Consider the following 19,065-nt stretch of genomic DNA (forward strand, 5'->3'; position numbering starts at 1 on the left):
GCTGGCCAATCAGTGGCCAGCAGCCTGTTTACGTCACACAAAAGTACCAGCTCAGCTCGCTTGGAACCTCGACAGAGGTGCTACTAAAAAAAGTACCCGGTACCAGGTACCGGGTACTTTTTCTGCCAATGGAAACGCAAAAAAAGGTGGGCCAAGTCGAGGCGAGTTGAGCTGGTACTGTCGGTGGAAATGGGGCAAAAGAAGCTTTGTGGGGGCGAAAGGATCTTCGTCGTCATTATCAATGTCCGTGTTCAAGTATGTAGTCCAAGTGTCCGTAGTTCTATTCTATTTCTTAGTTCCAAGTAAGAATCTCGTCTCTTCCCCTCTTCCCCTCTTCCTCTCTTGTTTACCGGTTGACGTTGTCTGTTTTTGTTTGAACTCTGCAGCTTGTGCGCCTACTAGAGGTTACTAGTGGAACTGACATATGTAGGGTAATCATGTGGGTTACATTAACAAACAACAACAATGTTAGTTTAGCTGGTTTAGCACTTAGCATTAGCCAAGTGGCACCACAAGTCCAAGTCACAGCATGGTGGGCCCCCCCGACTACGCTGTGAAGTCATTCACTGCCCTTTCCCTGGACATACAGGGCACTGTCGCAAAGTAGAGGCTGAATTTGAGAAGGAATAACAAGGAATGAATATAGCCTCAAGCAGTTACTGACAACTGCCTTCATACACAAAAAGGGGAATCTTGAATTCTAGTCTCTTTTGCATGATGTCCATGATGGTGTGATAAATATTTGGCCTGTTAAGCCCTTTGAGACTGTAATGGTGATTAAGGGCTATACAAATAAAATTGAATTGAATTGAATGAGAACATTGTTTAAAAGCAAAACACAAACAAAGCAACCTGTGATCTAAAAGTTTTGTTGATCAAAGCCAAGAGAGCAACCGAAAGTGTGACAAACACAAGACGGAAACAGTGTGTCGGGATGATCTATTCTAGGTGGTCGTCCTCCTCCTCAGGTTTCTGTGACATCACGTCTGGCCACTGTTGTAAGGCCCTGTTTATAAAGTGCTTTGTTCTGTTGCATGTCCTCCCAGCGCAGCTACATGGTGCCATTAAAAAGGAGACCGAGGACGGAGTTACAAGATACTGAGTAGGATCTGATAAGGGCTAACTTCTGCTGGGCTCAACCAGGAAGGCCAGCAATCTTTTTTATACAATAATAATACTTGGAGGAAAATACTGGCAGTTGTTTCGTTTCACATTGACTGCCGAGACATGTTTCCCTGACATGCATCCCAGGGGTGGGGCCATCCTTTAAACCATTCACAAGGTTTATTTCTATACATCCAATACCTTGCTATTGATCGTTTTAGCTGATACTGTCCACACCTTATGGAAATTCTGATGAATAATGTATTGACCAAGCCAGCAGCCATCTGCTAGAACCGTCTCACAATACAACAACAAAAACAACAAGAAAACAGTAAAGTACCTCTAAGCCCAGAAGAAAATGTGGGATTGTGGTGAAATCAAATCTATGTATCACAATATATATATATTCCAAGCTATATTCTTGAAAATTAACATACTGCATACTTTCAAAATACATTCATGAACAAAATATTTTTTAAACACGCCAAAGGCCACTCAAAATGAACTTGATTTAACATTCGACAAAAGTCGGACAAAAGCAGAACCAGAATCATACATAGATTCCACGTGCATTATATTTGCCGTAGCACAGTGTAGTAAAGACATAATACAGTATTGATGTGGATGATTAAGTGCTGGTAGGATTTGTGTTGGTGAGCCATTGTGCTGAGAGAGAGCAATGGGCAGCTGTAGTGAGGGAGAAAACCAGCAGTGCATGACTGGGAAAACCAAAGAAACACGTCAGGGAGACACACACGCACATGCATAAGGAGAGCGCTGACCATTTCAAACAGGTTTACGAGTATGTGGCAGGAAAGTACAATGCCTCGGTAAAAGAAAAAACACGGTAATTGCTGAGCAGATGTACAAGAGAGAAAACAAAAAAGGTGTGGAAAGCAGTGAGGTAAGAGGAGACAGCTTCTATGCTCCTGTGTGAGAGAACTGAGACTGAAGAAATAGTCCATGGAACATTCTCTTCCACACATGTCCTTATCAGGGTTGTGCTAAACCAATTAACAAGATGTGCATCTAGATATGCTGAAAGCCTTCACAAAGGTTGGTAGAGAATGCCAATTTCTCTAGCACACTGACAAAAAAAACATATCTGTGATGAGGCAAGCAGGCCCAAAGGAAAGATGAAGGGTGTCTTAATCTGCAAGGTTTTTTTGCGATGGAGCCCTCCAAAACATCATCTGAATCCTTGCATTTTCTACGTCAGCCATCGCTGTAACTCAAAAGTGTGTGTTCTCAGAAAGAGCTGGCGTAGGGAAATGGAAAGCACTAAAAATAGGTCGCGAGTGAAGGAGACCGATGCAGGGGGCAGGATAATAAACAATACATCTATCCCCACTGACATCTCAAAGTTTTCTGACATGCAATTGATGAGCGGATATTCGTAAGAGAGAGAAATGGGACAGGCTGACATAGAGAGAGAATAGAGGCAGTACGCTAATGTTTTCATTTAGTTCACATCAACACAGGGGACGTGCAACAGTTACGCTCCAAGCAAAGTGTCCGCCATATGGCTGTTCTGCTATGGTGCTCAAAACTCCTCAGACGTGACCACATTAAAAACACTTACAGGCGCTGACACCTTTTTTCGCGGACATGTGCAGTGCCACACACCAGGGACATGACAAACCACACACACACACACACACACCTGAATCCAACTACAGATCTCAGTATAGGGTTCATGGCAGAGAAAGAACATGGTGTTTGTGAAATGAACGGACAGTCCACAAACAGCCATGGCGTTTGCAGTCACGTTTTGCAGTAACACTAGTGTGTGGACGTGCAGTTTGTGCTTCTTCTTGCGGAGCTTCAAAATGTTAAACAGTGCTTGGTTTATGCACAGTAACTATGAATTAGGTTTAAGAGCAAAAAATGAGAAGTTGTTTTCAACTTAGGTATTCACATGCTGCATACACACACACGCACACACACACACACACACACACACACACACACACACACACACACACACACACACACACACACACACACACACACACACACACACACACACACACACACACACACACACACACACACACACACACACATATCCATTAAAGAGACAGCACACACCCGCAATAGACCGCATGTATTGGTGTTGTTCCAGTCAAGGTTGTTTATTGTTTTTAATGGCATGGTGCTCCATTTTTAATATCTTGGATTCATGCCAATGCATCCCTATGAGCAGATGAGAATGGGCCGACGTTCCCCTGACAGCCCACTCCTGTACCCACGCTGCCGCGGAGCTAGGGGTGGGAATTGGCAAAAATTTGACGATTCGATAGTATTGCGATATTTGGGCCAAGATTCAATATTATTGGGATTCCTAACATATTTCGCGAGTCTAAATAATATCCGCTCTCTTGCTGCTCATTTGAGTCATTGTTTTTTCCATCTTAACCGAGTCTAGAAGCAGGTTTTGCATTTTGCTTCTTTTGGCCCAGGATATTTTCCACATCCACAACGTGCACCAATGAGGTGTTTTTCCACCGAGAGGCCGGGCGGCATGGACCCAGGGCCCGTTGTGATGTTAAAACACACAGGATCCATTTCGCTGTCCTGTACGTTGGTATTCCATTACGTCCTCCAGTCGGACTGGATTAAATGAGCAGGCCGTTTGGCAGCCTCTCAGACACCTCGGCCGCGGAGACACTGATAGCTAAACACAGCTGCAATCGCTCCATCTAGCGCTGCGAGGGAGACAGGCAGAAAGTGAGACACAGACAGCGTGTGTGTGTGTGTGTCCTTATCCTCATTGGTGCACTACCCCACTGTGTCCTAATAGGCAACCTCTGCTCTATACACGGTACACCAGCACCAGCGGACCAGCAGTCCTACATGAAGGGTTAAAGGTTTGGTGTTTCTTCGGTCATTTCATGCCTCATCTTCAGAGGGCTAGCCATGAGCAGTAGGAAGACCAAAGCCACAGTGGGACAAGTCGCAGCATGAATTCAGATGACAGAAAAAAAAAGAGCCATACCATTTTTTCTCATATCCCATCTCATTATGAGGCATCCAAAGTAACAGCCACAACTGTGTACAATGGCCTTCTATAGCTTGTAGAAAATTGTTGTTAAAATTAGAAGGATTTACATTATTGAATTGGTCCAGTGCCTGATACCAACACATATGTACTGTTAATGTCTCCTACTTTAGGTTTCTGAAATGTGAAATATTAATATAGGGGTAGTTCAGAAATTTGGACATCGGACCTCATGTCAAAGTGACCCAGTGTGTTATTTATCATTGGAGACCGTTTTCAAAATGTTTCATTCAGTCCTTCTAGTTGCAGAGATTGCTGGTGCTAGGCTAGCGCAAGTCAATGGGTTTCTGCTAGCCTGCCAATGAAAACAGTTTTACCCATTCCACAGTACACCTGAGGCAAACCAATTATAATGGAAGACTATAACTGTGTTGATAGAATAACGTTAGAAATAAAACTACCCTTGCATTGCATCTCATGGCATTTAGTTTAAAATCCCTGTAGTTGGAAGAAGGAACCCTTTGGCCCAAGCAAGCAACACTTATTCGTATCTTCGAATAAGTCAATAATTTGGTTGCGTTACATCGATTACACGTTATAGCAAAGGTCAATATATACAAATGAAGGTATTAATACATATATGTATTACTTACATCCTAGTCAAGAAAATAATCCGCAGCCGGAATGGTGCTTTGAAGTCACAAAACGAGTTTGGCACAGTCAGAGTAAAACTGTCATAAACTGATTGGTGGAGGACTTTACACCAGTTTTTTGTAAATATTGCTATTATTTGTATAACCGTGACAAAATGGAATGGATTAATGTGCTGCGGATAACATAAACCGTTTCAAACAATTGGACACAGCCAAGAACATTCACCCGATTTAATATACACGCAGAATACATTTTGTAAAAAGGTATTAATGTCCTTTACCTCTTACCCAACTGAGCAATAAGGAGGCATCACCCAATTCTAATCAATCATTCTTTGAACAACCAACATCTGTAAACATTCACACTTGGCTTCTGCTTTCATTTAAGTCACTCCACTCCATTTTCTTGACAAACCTTCCCTCGGGCAAACCACAGTTATCTAGACCAGACCTTTTTCCAGGCCAGGTTTTAGATCATTGTTTTGCTTCCAACAACCCTTTGTTGTCACATAAGGTTCATTTCCAAATTCCTTGCTCTGGCTTTGAATTATCACAATAAAGTAACATATCACAATATATGCCAATTGGAGGACAATTCTATTCTTAGATTTTTGTGGTGGTAGCCTTAATATTTATGCTGTGTATTTAGGCTGTGAGGTGAAAAGTTGACCTGAGTTGACCTCAGTACCCTCCTGACACCAGAGAGTGCAGGGAGGCAGAATCAACTCCACACACGTCTGTAATGCATATAAAGACCCAAACAACTGCGAGGAAATCCAGATTGTGCATTGAAAAAGAGAAAGAGGGAGGGGGTCTTTCACTTCACAGCAGGGACTCTAACTCTCTCCTCAGTCAGTACGTTTACATGCACCGCTTAATCCGATTAAAGCCATAGTTTGACTATGCTCCTCAATTGGACAACTGCAATTGTCCGACTATACATGGCAGTGAGAAAATCGATTTATTGGCTGAAGCATGTGACCCCATGACCCCAGTACGATAGTTGGCGCTGTTTCCCCCAATTCTTTCTCCACCATGGCCGAGATAACCCCCACTATGGAGCAGCTCCTCCGGCGGGAGACCGCATACGACAACAATCCCTTTCTCCTCCGGTACGGTCGTGGCTCAGTACACTCTGCAATTTCACTGTCTTGCCTGTGTAAAACTGAGGGGGTATAATCCCCCTTCGTCACAGAGCCGGCTATCTTGGATCACTGGAGAAGGCGCGACTACGCACGAAGAGTAGACCTCTTTAGAATAATTTACATGCTCCAAATATTTGTATGAGAATGAGTATACATCTGAGTGTAGGCTACAAACGCGATTAACTATTTACGGCAGGGCTCGACAGTGCGAGCGTTTCACTCGCATTTGCGACTAAAAATAGATGTGTGTGAATTGGCAGGTGACGATATTTACGATATTTACAGTAAAACATCACAATGGACGATGACATCGTCGGGGGGGGGGGGGGGGGGGGGGAAGAGTTGAAACAATGGCGTTGGTTGCTAAAAAGGATAGGCCTACTACTTTGCTTTTATGGCATTTTTTTGGATTTAGACCTGATGAGAGTGGACAGCCAAGGGACACGACTGACGTTGTGTGCAAGATCTGCTCATGTGTGATAGACGGGCAGACGACCGATCTACATGACCACTTTATGTGCCTCGCAGAAGTTAATAGAAATGATGATAAACAAAATATCACAGAGCATAGAGCAGGATTGTGAAGGTTTACAATGTCTCATGACAATTTACAATCTGCAAAATGTGTCTGCGTTGGCCGACTTACTATTTTTAGTAAGGATATTGATGCTGCGCGCCTCCTATTTGTAACAAAATTTGTTTAAGATATAAAACCATTTAATTTAACACACGCACTAAAACAGATATTTTCATTTTTAAATAAATATTTGGAAATGAAAATTAATGTATTCCGCAGTGTGCCTCTCTGGCATTGAGCGGGTCTACAGGACCGCACTCTGCACAACCCAGTCAGTAAAGAAGTGAACGGTCACGTATGACTCCCTAGTCAACGCTGTCCAAGCATCGGTGGTGATGGCAACTTTCTCCGTTAAGGACAGGATCTCACGGTGCGAGCCTGCTGCTTCGCTGTACATTTTCTCCAGCCGCACAGTCACAGTTTGGCGACATGGCACGGTGTGATCTGCCTCGAGAAAGAGGTAGTCACGTCGCTGGCATAGGCTACCGTATTTAAAATAGCATATATATGCATTAATTATATTCTTAATTTAATTTACAGAGCAATCCCTGCAAAGTTTCTAGGTTAACTATAGAAGAGACTAGGAGGGTTAGTGTGTGTCTGACGGGGGGGGGGGGGAGGGGCATTACGATGGTGGCTCTCCATCCTGATGTCGGTCAGCCATCACGATAGACGATGACATCGTCCATCGGCACAACCCTGTGAAGTGCAGATCATGCTGGTGCTCCCCGTTTCAGCTGCCCAGTGCGAAAGAGGCTTTTCTGCCCAAAACCGCATCAAGAATTCAACAAGAAGCTGCCTTGGAGTGTCCACAACTGAAGACTGCATGCGGATCAGCTTGGAGGGGCTTCAGTAGATCTGATCCCCGCCCTGCTGTGGACTGCTGGCTGAGCTCAAAGCAGCCAGACGACGGGCTGGACCAGTCATATCCTTTGTGTCTAAACGGACTGAACAGACTTTTGTTTGGCGTTTAGAACTAAGAAGAATTACGTTATTATAGACGTGTTCATACCGTTTATACAGTTCAAGTATATTATTAAATTATTATTAAATTATAAAGAAATTATTAAATACATAATTATTAAATAATAAAACAGTTTGAAGCAGAAATAATTAAAAACCTAGTGTACTTTTTGTATTCAAATAAATTAAATAATTTTGCTTCCAAATGTCTCCTCGTATCCCTTTATTAAGGAAAAACACATTATTTGATACATTCTCATTGCGCCCCTAAAGTTCTTTATGCGCTCCTACATTTTTCAACTTAGGAGCACATGTGCTCCTTGGGAAAAAAGTAAGTGTCAAGCCCTGATTCATGGGCAAAAACAGCAACATATTCTTTTGCTGACCACTTATTTTTTATCCCGACAAAAGCCTCGTAAGGAAAGTTCCTCTGGTACTTTCTCGTAGATCGCACCATCTTTCAACGTCTTCGTTAAATGAGACTGCACCTTCACCTTCTCTCCCATGATGGTCAGCAGCTCTCTCCAGTTAGAACTACTCATGTTGATATCGCTGCGTTGTCTCTGTTGTCCCTCCCCTGGAACCACAAAGCTGTCTAATCAAATGTACATCAAAATGAAACCCCCTATATGTGTAGGGTCAGAGAGAATGAAATTGGGGTGCGAAATCAGGCCAGTATATTACCTCGGTATGTGTAAACGCACGGATCATGCCGGGAAAAAGGCAGGCAATTGATGCCAAATGAAACAGCATGTTTGAATTAAGGATATTCTCTCGGCTGTTCTTTATGTTGGGCCGTGGGTACAGCAGGCAAGGTCATCTCGACTCGCTTCCAATAATTTCAAAAACCTGCAACTTCAAAAAGTGATTTTATACATTTTACAATTCAAAAATGAACATAACTGTCTTCTAAATTAAGGAAATTATACTGGGAAACGAATAAACCATTATAAGCAACGAGTGAACTTAATACGCGATCGAAATACTTTTTGCAACCGCCTCTTTCCGTTGACATTTAGTTTTCACCTTAAATATGCGACAGATGTAATTAAGGCAACCTGGTCTCACAGGAATCCGTGAAATGAGTCGGTCTACGTCCCGTTTACAAAAAATAATGCCCATAAAAGGTTTGAATATTAAGGGCTGCCTAATATTCGTTTGAATATTATAATTTTTTTTAATATTCAAATTATATTCAAATAACGAAGTTCAGAGTCAAAGCCCTACTACTAGACCGACCAAAAAACAAATCAACATGATTGGATGGAAATAAATACATGACGTCAAGAGATCAGGCCAGTTGAAATGAAAGCCATTAAGACAAAACACAAGGACTTACGGAATACCCACGCATGTAGCAAGCAAGTAGCCAAGCTGTTGGGTATGGAAGAAGGCTGGGAAGATGAGAACTGATTCATGCGTGTCACGCCCTGGGCGTGAGATTGCCTGGAGGCCAGTGACAGCATTCCAATAATATAATGACACCGTGGGCACAGTGCTTTGTACTCCTCCATGGGGAGTGCATATTTAGCCGAGCTACCAAACCAGGTCACAGAGATCATTGGGCTCTAGAGCGCTTAAAGGTAGTAGCCAAGTATGTGAGCCAGCCTGGAGGAATCTCGTACGTATGAAAAGTCAGAAACCGTGTTTTATGTACATTTTCTGGTGCAGAACAGAGCTGAAAAAAATGAAGTACACAAAAACTAAAGCCGTTTTCACACACGTCCTCCGCCTTTTCACCACATTTGTATATCAGGACATTCGACCCTGAGGGTCATTCACACTTGATGCTTTATATGCAGACATCAATGGCGCTCAGACAGTAGTAGAATCAAAGGGGGGGTTTAGGGGGTGGGCTTGCAAGGGGCGGGATATGACGTAGGCAGAGCCGGATTAACCCAAAGGCAAACTAGGCACGTGCCTAGGGCCTGATTGGCTGGGGGGGGGGGGGGGGGGGGGCCAGACAGAAGGACAAGAAAAACATTTTTTTTGAAATAGCCTATACAAATGTCCTATCTACTATTTATTTCAGTGTTAATATATCAATATATATTAATTAACTAAAAATAGTGACGTTGTTTATCTTAACGTTACGTCACATTAACGCCAATCACATTAACGCCAAAATGCCTCACACGATCGTCGAGGAAACCATAAGAACAGTGGGTAACAGTTTGTCAGGTTCCCTAAATGGACAACGCACTGAAGGCTGCCCCACACTACAAGAGTTGAGTCGGATGTACACCACACACATAAAGAGAATCTCATCTGATTTGTTGCTCTCCGATCGTAAATACAAATACATGAGATTCAAACACAAGACGGAAGACCACACACTATAGGACAATCTTGTCCGATAATTGCCCACTGCAGGGCCGTGGAGGTAGAACTAGAGCAACTCGCGTCAACAGTGAAGATGGATCAGCGTCTTTTGACAGCAGTGGTTTGCTTACATAATATCAGAGAATATCCGCGTCAGTTCGGCCGCGGCGCAATTAATGAACAAAGATCATAAACTGAATGCTGTACAAGTGTTCTGAGACACGGCTGCGAACCGGCAACTTTATAAAAAAGTAGTGCCGGTTTGGTTCCGTGCCGTGCCGCTGCCGTATCCAGTGGAATAGCCTACATTGACTATAATGTCTTCGGCGAACGTTTTTATTGCCGTGCCGCCTCCGTGACGGTTCTGGTGGAAATTGCCCTTCACTCAACATTCTGAACATATCCATCATGTTGGATAACCCCGATTTTGCGATCGGGTGCTCTTGGAGTTTGAGATTATATCTTGGAACACTACGGCAGACAGGATAATCTTGGCCGATTTTCGTCGATGAGATGAGTCGATGAGAGTGTGTTCTCACTAGGACCCTTTTCCTTCGCCTTATTCTTCTCCATTTATTTCTTTATTTCTATCTCGTAATGTCTCCTGCGTCTCTATGTTGCGTATTTCCTCATCTGTCTCTATGCCGCTCTGACAACGTTGCCCCTGGCAACCGATAGCCGTGGATGCCATCATGGCGGACGGGCTCAAACCCCTCCCCAAAAATCACGTTCAAAAATTCACCTCATTCTCAGAAGATTCTGTCGGGCAGCCGTCCGACAGCTGTGAACCTGCAATGCTGACACCTATTGGTGATTTACTGGTACTACTGCCTTAACAATGACACTGGCAATGGATAAGAGATAAGGATAATTTAACAGCATTTAATAGAGCCGTGTAATAACGTATGAATAATAAAAATTGTCTGATAGACACAACACATGACTTATTTTGGCGTACAAATAACCAACTTGTAACCAAAGACTACGCTATGTAAAATGTGAATTAACTTTTATTAGTAACTTTGGTAAGTTTCAGATTTCAATTTATGAATAACATCGATGGAGGGGGGCCCAAAAAATACAGTCTGCCTAGTGTAGTCCATTTATTTAATCCGGCTCTGGACGTAGGGTCCAAGTTTGCAGGAGGCGGGATAATGGCAGCCGCTGTCACTCTAGTTTGTTTTGGTTTGACCGCAGACAGCACGGAGGCAGAACGGGCAGAACTCATCGCGATCATCTTAAATGTTGCTGCAGCAATGCATCAAATATTCTGTTGCATCCACAACATCCGGAGCATCAATCGATGAAAGATTGGAGCATGAGTTAGAGACAAATAGAAGAAACGACGAAGAAGAAAGGCGTCGCAAACGACTGCATTACCGGAGAAAGCTTCTTTTGCTTTTTTGCTTCATTACACATTTAACAAACACTGGGACAAATGTAGTGAATTTCTGTGTTTAACTGAGAAAACAGAGTGGAAAGACGGGACCCTATAATGTTCAGCTAACTGTTATAATAACTAGAAAATACATTTCCTACAGAAAATGTGAGTGCTGTAGTGCAAAGTGAGGTTGAAAATATGTTTTAGTAAAGCCACATAGTTTAAGACGTAAAGAAATGTTAAATGGCTTTAATCAAGTGAAGGTATTTGAACAGTCTAAATGGCGTAAACAATGTAAACATGCACACCATTTAAAAAATGTAAAATGGTTGGAAACAAATAAAGTGACTAGTTGAAGTTTGAATACAGCTCGACTATACATCATGAATCAAATCTCCACTTGCACAGAGGTTTGAGTGACAGGTCTGATGGCCCTCCCTTGCCCCTAATTACTATTGGACAGGCAAGCATTGTTTTCAGCATTTAGCTTCTACCGGGAGTACACCCGGATAAGTAGCAAGCACCTAGCCTCTAGCCATAAAAACGGGGGTCCCCACAGACATATAACAATAATATTTCCCATTATATCGATTATTCATTTTAGTGCTAAAGTAACAAGTAATACAGAACCGTTGCTTGACATCGTGTTTCTAGGTGCATGCAGCAGTCACCTAATAATAAAAACATTTTCTATATATGCGTGCAGCTGTGAACTCATGTATTGTAAGACCTAATAAGACCTATAATTTAGCGTTCACCACGAATGACTCTGAAAAGCAGTGCCAACATTTAATTTTTTTTTAACCATTCAGCGGACAAAAGGCAACAGGCTGATTATCATTTAGGGTGCCACTCAATGACATGCAAATGAAGAACGAAGCGTCATCAACACGCCCACTCAAATGGTGTGAAATGCAGACTTTCTACTCCTCCTTCACATATAAGGTAATCATAGGCGTCTATTTCACTGGAGACGCTGGGGACAAGTACCTACCAGTTTTTGTCAAGATTAATTTTGTACCCACCACTTAAAACTTTTTTTATTGAAAAAAGTTCATAGCACATATAATTCTTGAGACCGATGCCAACAAATCCACAAAAAGTCTATCCGGATACGGCACACAACTGTACTGTTACTACGTAACCTAGGGGTACACGATTCTGTCAACAATTTGCAACAATTGTAACAAGTTCTAGGATGGGGGTGGGTGGGTCGGCTCCCTCTGCGGCACCGGAGTGGTGGATTATTTTATATGAGCTGCCAGCGTGGCTTAGACAATGAATGAGGTATTAATGCCAATACTCTTTGGCTGGGATGCAATGATGAGGCATCAAACAATCAAGTCATTTTAGCCTGAATACATACGTAAAAGGCACCAGACCAGGTTGCCAGTACTATGGACAGTATCAGAGTGATAACCTGTTGAACTAAATGGATATGGTAGGCTACACCATAGGATGCATCTGCAGACCACTGCCACATAAAAAAAGGTAAGACGCAATATTTATTGCTTAAGAATTGCTGGTGCTGTGGCAAGGTCCTTTGTGTTTTTTGCACTCAAGTGGTCGGCTGTTTTAACTCTTGCAATTGATGTTAGCAATAGCCACCAAGTAGCCTAACTTATCCACGGTTTGCCTTCGTACAGTGTTTGGTATAGTGGAGATGAAGATAGTGGAGTCAGTCTCTTGTTGACACAAAGTGGCTTTTGGTCACTCTTTCTTTGCTTGAATTCTGGAATCATTGTGGTGGGGAGTGCATGAGTTTTTCAGAATGCCTGATGCAGATTGGATGGATGTGTGTTGTGAATTGAGAACAGCCAGCTCATGATGTGATAGTGTTCAGCTGTGCAACCAATATTTTTTGCTTTTTCAATCTTGACGACATTTGTAGCGCTGTGTGTAGCCACACGTTTGCCCCTTCACAACTTAAACACGTAGTTAATTTCCTTTCCTAGCCTCTTTGTTTATGTTGGTAGCTTAGTCATGTCATGTCACGTTGTCAACATTGGGTACATGGAGCAGAACATAGAGGGTCATATGTCCAATGCTTTTTGGAAATGCTTTCTTCATTAAACGTGTCAGACATCAACACTTTTTGTATACATTTTATTCATTAGTAAGCCACATGGGTATGCCGTCTTTCAGAACCTTTCATTTCCTGCACCAAAGAGAGAATAAAAAAGTGCATCCTCATTGTACCCAGCACTTCTGAAAATGTACTCCCGAAGGCGTATCTGTCCCCAGCACATTTCAAACCAAACTGATGCCCATGAAGGTAATTAACATTTCCGCCGACAAAAATACTACATCAGGGGTAGTATTTTTTCAGGATGTTTTCAGGATACCAATGTCAGGATATATCGTTCAAATATACGGCCCATCAGGAGAATAGCGGGAGAATAGCAGGCCTTACGTGTATGTGTGAAAGCAGCTTATGAGAAAGTGAAAAAAGGAAGGAAGCAGTATTTTAAATGGAAGAGAGACAGAAGGATTTCAGCAAAGCATCCAAGGACTCATGAACCCAACAGAGATTTATGGCCGGACTGAGAAAGAACAGTTCTGCAACCGCACAAGAGCTGCTAATGCATAGCACCTGTGGCACTGACATGCACACACAACAAAGGGAAAATAGATAAATTGTTTCAAAATGTCTTCCCATATTCTGGTGGACTTTTGAAATGGGGACATATATGTTGTGGCCATTTCCACACCATCTACACTGGGAGTTTACAATCTATACTAGCGTTTTAAATGCTGTCAGTCCAAAAGAGGGTATGCTCATTGTAGGCAGTTTTAATAAGCTGGTGGTTAAACCCCCAAACCCTCACTCCATCCCTCAAACCCCATCTTTTTTACTCATCAAATCCATGATGGTGTCCAGATGGTCTTTGTGGTGCGACTGTCAGTACGTTTACATGTACAGCTTAATCCGATTAAAGCCATATTTCGACTATGCTCCGCAATTGGACAACTGCAATTGTCTGGTTATACATGGCGGTGAGTAAATCGATTCATTGGCCGAAGCATGTCATACCAACTAGTGGTAATAGAGCCACCGGCTGACCTCTTTACGTCACCAGCAACAACAAACTCAGGCGGAATTCGAGAAAGATGTTTTCAGTAGACAGCTGTCAGTTCAGTTCAGGTCCATATCATTTCTCCGACGCTCCGTCGTATGCGGACTCCTCCGGACAACAATGGAGCGTCGGAGAAATGATATGGACCCGAAGAGAACTGACAGCTGTCTGCTGAAACATTGCTTTCTCCTCCATGTCGTGTTTCAATCTGGACTTCAGAGAGTCAAAGCCAAAGTTCCTTTCCCCCAATTCCTGAGATAACCCCCACTACGAGTCTTTACTTGTTGTGGAAGTAGCAGAGTCTGAGAACCCGACTCAGTCTGTAAGATTCATAAATTCACAGAATACCCCCGTCAGTTCGGCCATGGCACAATGAATGAATAAAGATCGTAGTTACTACTTTACAACCTTGTTGATGAACAACATTTAGAAAAATATGGACTCTTTATTCAGCCTTGGGTGAAATCGAAGCATAGTGTGTACTGAATGCATGTTGATGAACCCAATTCGATTAGATTTTAGCTTGACTAAGGTGTATACATGCATCTTAATAATCCAATCATAGTTGGACTAACCCTATAATTCAACTTTCTTGAGTGTCATGTAACTCACTCAATCTAGGTCAGATCTGTAGCTCAGGTACCTTGAAGCAGCGGGTATGGTGCGGGCTGAATAGAACAAAGGGAGGCCCCTTCACAACTTCCAACACTAGACTCATGTATCAGACATGCACATACTAATGAGGAAAACACAAGCAATTCACCGGCAAGCATGAATATAAAAAGGTTTGCCTGCCTGTTAATTCATCAAGGTTAGGTGATTCTGTTGTGCATTCTCTAAGAGATAATGTAAAAGAGATGACCACACGGTATACTTGGTGTTTAAAGAGGTTTGGAACACCAGATGTGTTAGTATTCACAGATTAATTACTACAAAATAAAATATTTTGGGACATTTGGGAAGTAAGGCCATTACACTTAACTATCAATCTTAACACGGCCATCACAAAACCGAGATGGAGATGAAAACAGACACAAAATACGGAGAAAAATAACCACGGAGAGAGGGTCATGAATAAATGAGAGGTTTTCATGTGTAGAGATGGGCCTGGCGGGCCTGACAGGCCTGTGGTGGTAATCACGACTGTGCAGGGAATGCCGAGAGGGAAACTCAGAGGCTTTGAAGTTGAGCTACAGAGAACATTGCAATTCTGATGTCTTTGTACATACCAAGGACCCATGAGCCCATCTTGCAATGGAAAGAAGAAAAGCAAGTGATAATACTATAATAATAAGTGATAATACTATAATAATAAGTGATAATACTATAATAAGTGATAATACTTGGGGAAGCAACTAAACCTATTAATCTATACATTTTGATAAAACAATTGATCATTTGTAAATGGGAAAAAGCCCAAAGCTTTGTAGGTTGCAATTACTTGTGTTTTTCCATCTCTGATGAGCAGCCAAGAAAAAACTAAGTATGAATTTATAATCTGAAATAGAGAAATGTAAACAAATATTTGCATTTCTCAAGTGATAAGCAGCAAATATGTGGTATGTGTAGATAAAATAGATTGTAGATAAAATGCTAAAACGATTCACAGTTGAAAAAATTCACGATTAAAGCATTTGCTGCTTATTCAGTAAAATATGTATTCACCCTAATTGTTTCAGCACAAAAATAACACACAGTTGGGGGCTCGTTGAGGAATCGTCTGGAAGGCAGAAGAAGGCGGGCATCACATAAATGCACAATAGAAAAGAAAAAAAAGGCCAAGGGTTTAGCAACGTGCAAATGTACATTGAGGGAAATTAAAATGTAAACTGCGAATGAAGCAGGGAAAAATATCCTGTGATAGACCAGTAGTACAGGTCTGACCAAACCATCAGAGACAGGGAAATATCACAGGAGAGAGCGGGGCTTATTGATCCCCCCGCAACCAGGGTGTTGAGATTGGACCAAACCCTCAAAATCACTAATGAGCTAAAGATAGGGCCAGGGGCTTCCCTGCCTTCCAGCCAGCCTCTCAAGGGCCAAGACTTTGAAAAGTAAAACATCCTGGCCCTCTGGGTTCATGCCCAGGGAGAGGAAGAGAACTCAAATTGACACACCTGCTAAACACTTCTCTGCACAAATCCACCAGCACTGGGGTCAACACTGCAGAGAGGAACAACAGAATCACATGTTTTTCCATTTTGTGTCATATGTGGATCGTGAACAACAATTGTACAGTGTACAACCATATACCGTGCACTGACCTCCCATTCAACAGATGGTGACCAGGTACGGCAGCGCTACCAATATATTACTGAATCCACCCTTTTCTGCTATGAAGTCATGGAGACCACGGTAGTACCCATATTTCACTGGCTCCCAGGGACACCTTTAGAATGAACATACTTGATACTCAATGGCCGGCCACTTTGAATATCTTGCTTCATTATCTTCCCCCGGCCACAAGCTATACGGGCCACTGTGGCAACATGTAGCACAATGAGGGGGGTGTGGTGTGGTCGTGGTGGCTTGGTACTTCATATGCACACCTCTTTGACACAAGTACCCCCTTTGTTCAAGTATTGAGGAAGGCCTTCCACAAAGGACTTTGCAGAGTACCACCAACTGCACCACGTGTTTGACTCGTGGGGAGCCACACACGGCTTCAAAACAAAGTGGTGGCCAGGACTGTGTGGGAACCGCTGATGGGTCCCATATTCTTGGTCGTAGCCACTACAGAGAACAAGGGGCTCAAAACAATATTTGTGATCCTCGCTTGTCATTCATCATAATGAATGCTGACATAAGGCTTTAAAACGCCATACAACATGCGAGGGATGCCTGTTTTTAATCAAAAACCATAAAACGTACCGATGCTTCTTTTTTTGCAGTTTACATTTAAAACCGTAACATCTAAACGGTTTCAGATGAAGAAGGCTTAAAATGGGATCACAACAAGGGGTGGATACAACCACAAAAATCAAGAATAAGATATGAAAAAGAAAATAAACGGGTTCATCATCAAGAGCTCATCCAAATAAATAAAAATAAAAGATGTATAAAAGGGGGCCAGGGCTGCAGCGGAGAGAGAGGGCTGAGTCGGAGACGCACAGAGCGATTTTGACCGCGGACGGGGAGATCTGGGCGATGATCATAGACGTCTTTCAAAGGCACCTCCTGGTGATGGGATGAAGGTGGCCCCCGTGTGGAAGGTGAAACGCCATTTGGAGCTGGGCCCCCTACTGCCTTGCCTCTGTGTTCATGCACTATGAGCAGCACCCCCAACCCCCACATCACACCAGCACTGCACCGTGGACTACTGCCTGCCATTTGGTGCCTTCATTGTTGTTTTACTAAGACACAATCGAAACACAAGAATAGTTACTGACCTTGTTTAGAGTTAGACATATTTCTCTAATACATATTATTCCAATCATAAAATGAAAACATGGCCTTTAGCTTTAAATAGAATGGGGTCTAATTCATTAAAATGAATTGGCCGTTGTTGACAATTCAGGCTTATATCTGTGCTGAATAGTCGAACATAATTATTTAACAACAGCAATAATTAGTCTATGTGCCAACATAGTCACTGATGCCAAAATACGATGGTCTCTCCTCTTGGGAGGCTGCAGTTCTTTGCATTTTAATGGGCAATCAATGAACCTAAAGGCTGCACTAAACTGAACAATTCCGTTTGTTATTGTAATTTAAGGCAAGGAGAGCGCTTGAGCTGCTACGGGGTCGTTCAAAGGATCCCATCCCCCTGCATATAATTCTGTCCCACACACACACACACACACACACACACACACACACACACACACACACACACACACACACGTTTCGTTAACGTGTTTAAAATGAGATAGCCTAACGAGATTGGGGTAGCGATTGAGATCCCAGCTTGTACACGAAAAATACGGCAGGTCCATGCTCTAGAGAGGGGAGCAGTGGTGTAACTTCAAGGTGAATGTTGTTGCACTGCAACATAGTCAATATCCGCATATACTTCAGAGAGTGCAGCCTAGCGTGCAAATCCGAAGCGCTGCATTGGAGGGTATGGGTCAAAAAACAATCTGGAAACAACGTTGACAAAAGATCAAAAGCTTCAGATGATTACGGTAATACGTTTAACATGCTTTTTTAAAGGAATGTTGAATTAGGCTATGATTCAAATTAGATAACGTTAACCAAGCGCTGAATCTAAGTAACAGTTATACAAGAAGAAATCCGATGCGATTGCGATCAAATCAAAAATATTGACTGTATTTTACCTGCATGGTAAAAACTCCAAGCTCTTGCGAGGACAGCTTTTTCATTTGATCCGCTAAAACTTGTGCTTCTTCCATGATAGAAAACTCCGTCTCGGCTTTACAATATCCACAGCAGATAACTGCAAGAATTGCGACAACGCTCCACCAAATAGCCATGAAGTCCCGATGAAGTCCAAAGTGATTATTCCGAAAATCCGTGCAAGTGGTAAACCTTACAAGCCGGGGTCTATCCACAATCCGCCTCGCCATGATGGCTCGGGTGGGCTTAGAGAAGTGGAAGTCCTGGCTGGAAATTCGCTGTTTTGCGGCGATGGTGAGAAAACAACTTTAGGGGAAAGTACTTTTCAACTTTCTTCCGAAATACACGTCTTCCAGTATGAGCACTTTTTCTGAGCGTCGAAGCGCACAAAACATCTTTCGGCGAAATCCTTTAGGCAAGACCGATCCCCTCGTAAACGAGTTAAATTGTTTCTTTCGCCGGTGTCGTGGTAGTGCGGATCGCTGGCTTCTCCAACTCCTGCGAAGTCTAGAGTGTTTGAGCCGGAGGATCACAATGGGGGCGAGG

The 19,065-nt window shown here is 42.7% G+C and overlaps 1 protein-coding gene across 1 annotated transcript in view; it reads right to left on the reverse strand.

Annotated features, from left to right (window-relative positions):
- cachd1 (cache domain containing 1) overlaps positions 1–18,627 on the reverse strand; it is a gene marked incomplete at its 3' end in the record, with an annotated part of 70,645 nt that extends 52,018 nt beyond the window's left edge. The window contains exon 1 of the mRNA XM_084472739.1: positions 18,501–18,627. Coding sequence (XP_084328865.1) covers positions 18,501–18,575 — 75 coding nt within the window. The 5' untranslated portion in view covers positions 18,576–18,627. The remainder of the gene's footprint in view (positions 1–18,500) is intronic.
- Positions 18,628–19,065: the final 438 nt, after the last annotated feature.

This window comes from Micromesistius poutassou, assembly GCF_964030765.1.
Source record: "Micromesistius poutassou genome assembly, chromosome: 9".
NCBI lineage: Eukaryota > Metazoa > Chordata > Actinopteri > Gadiformes > Gadidae > Micromesistius > Micromesistius poutassou.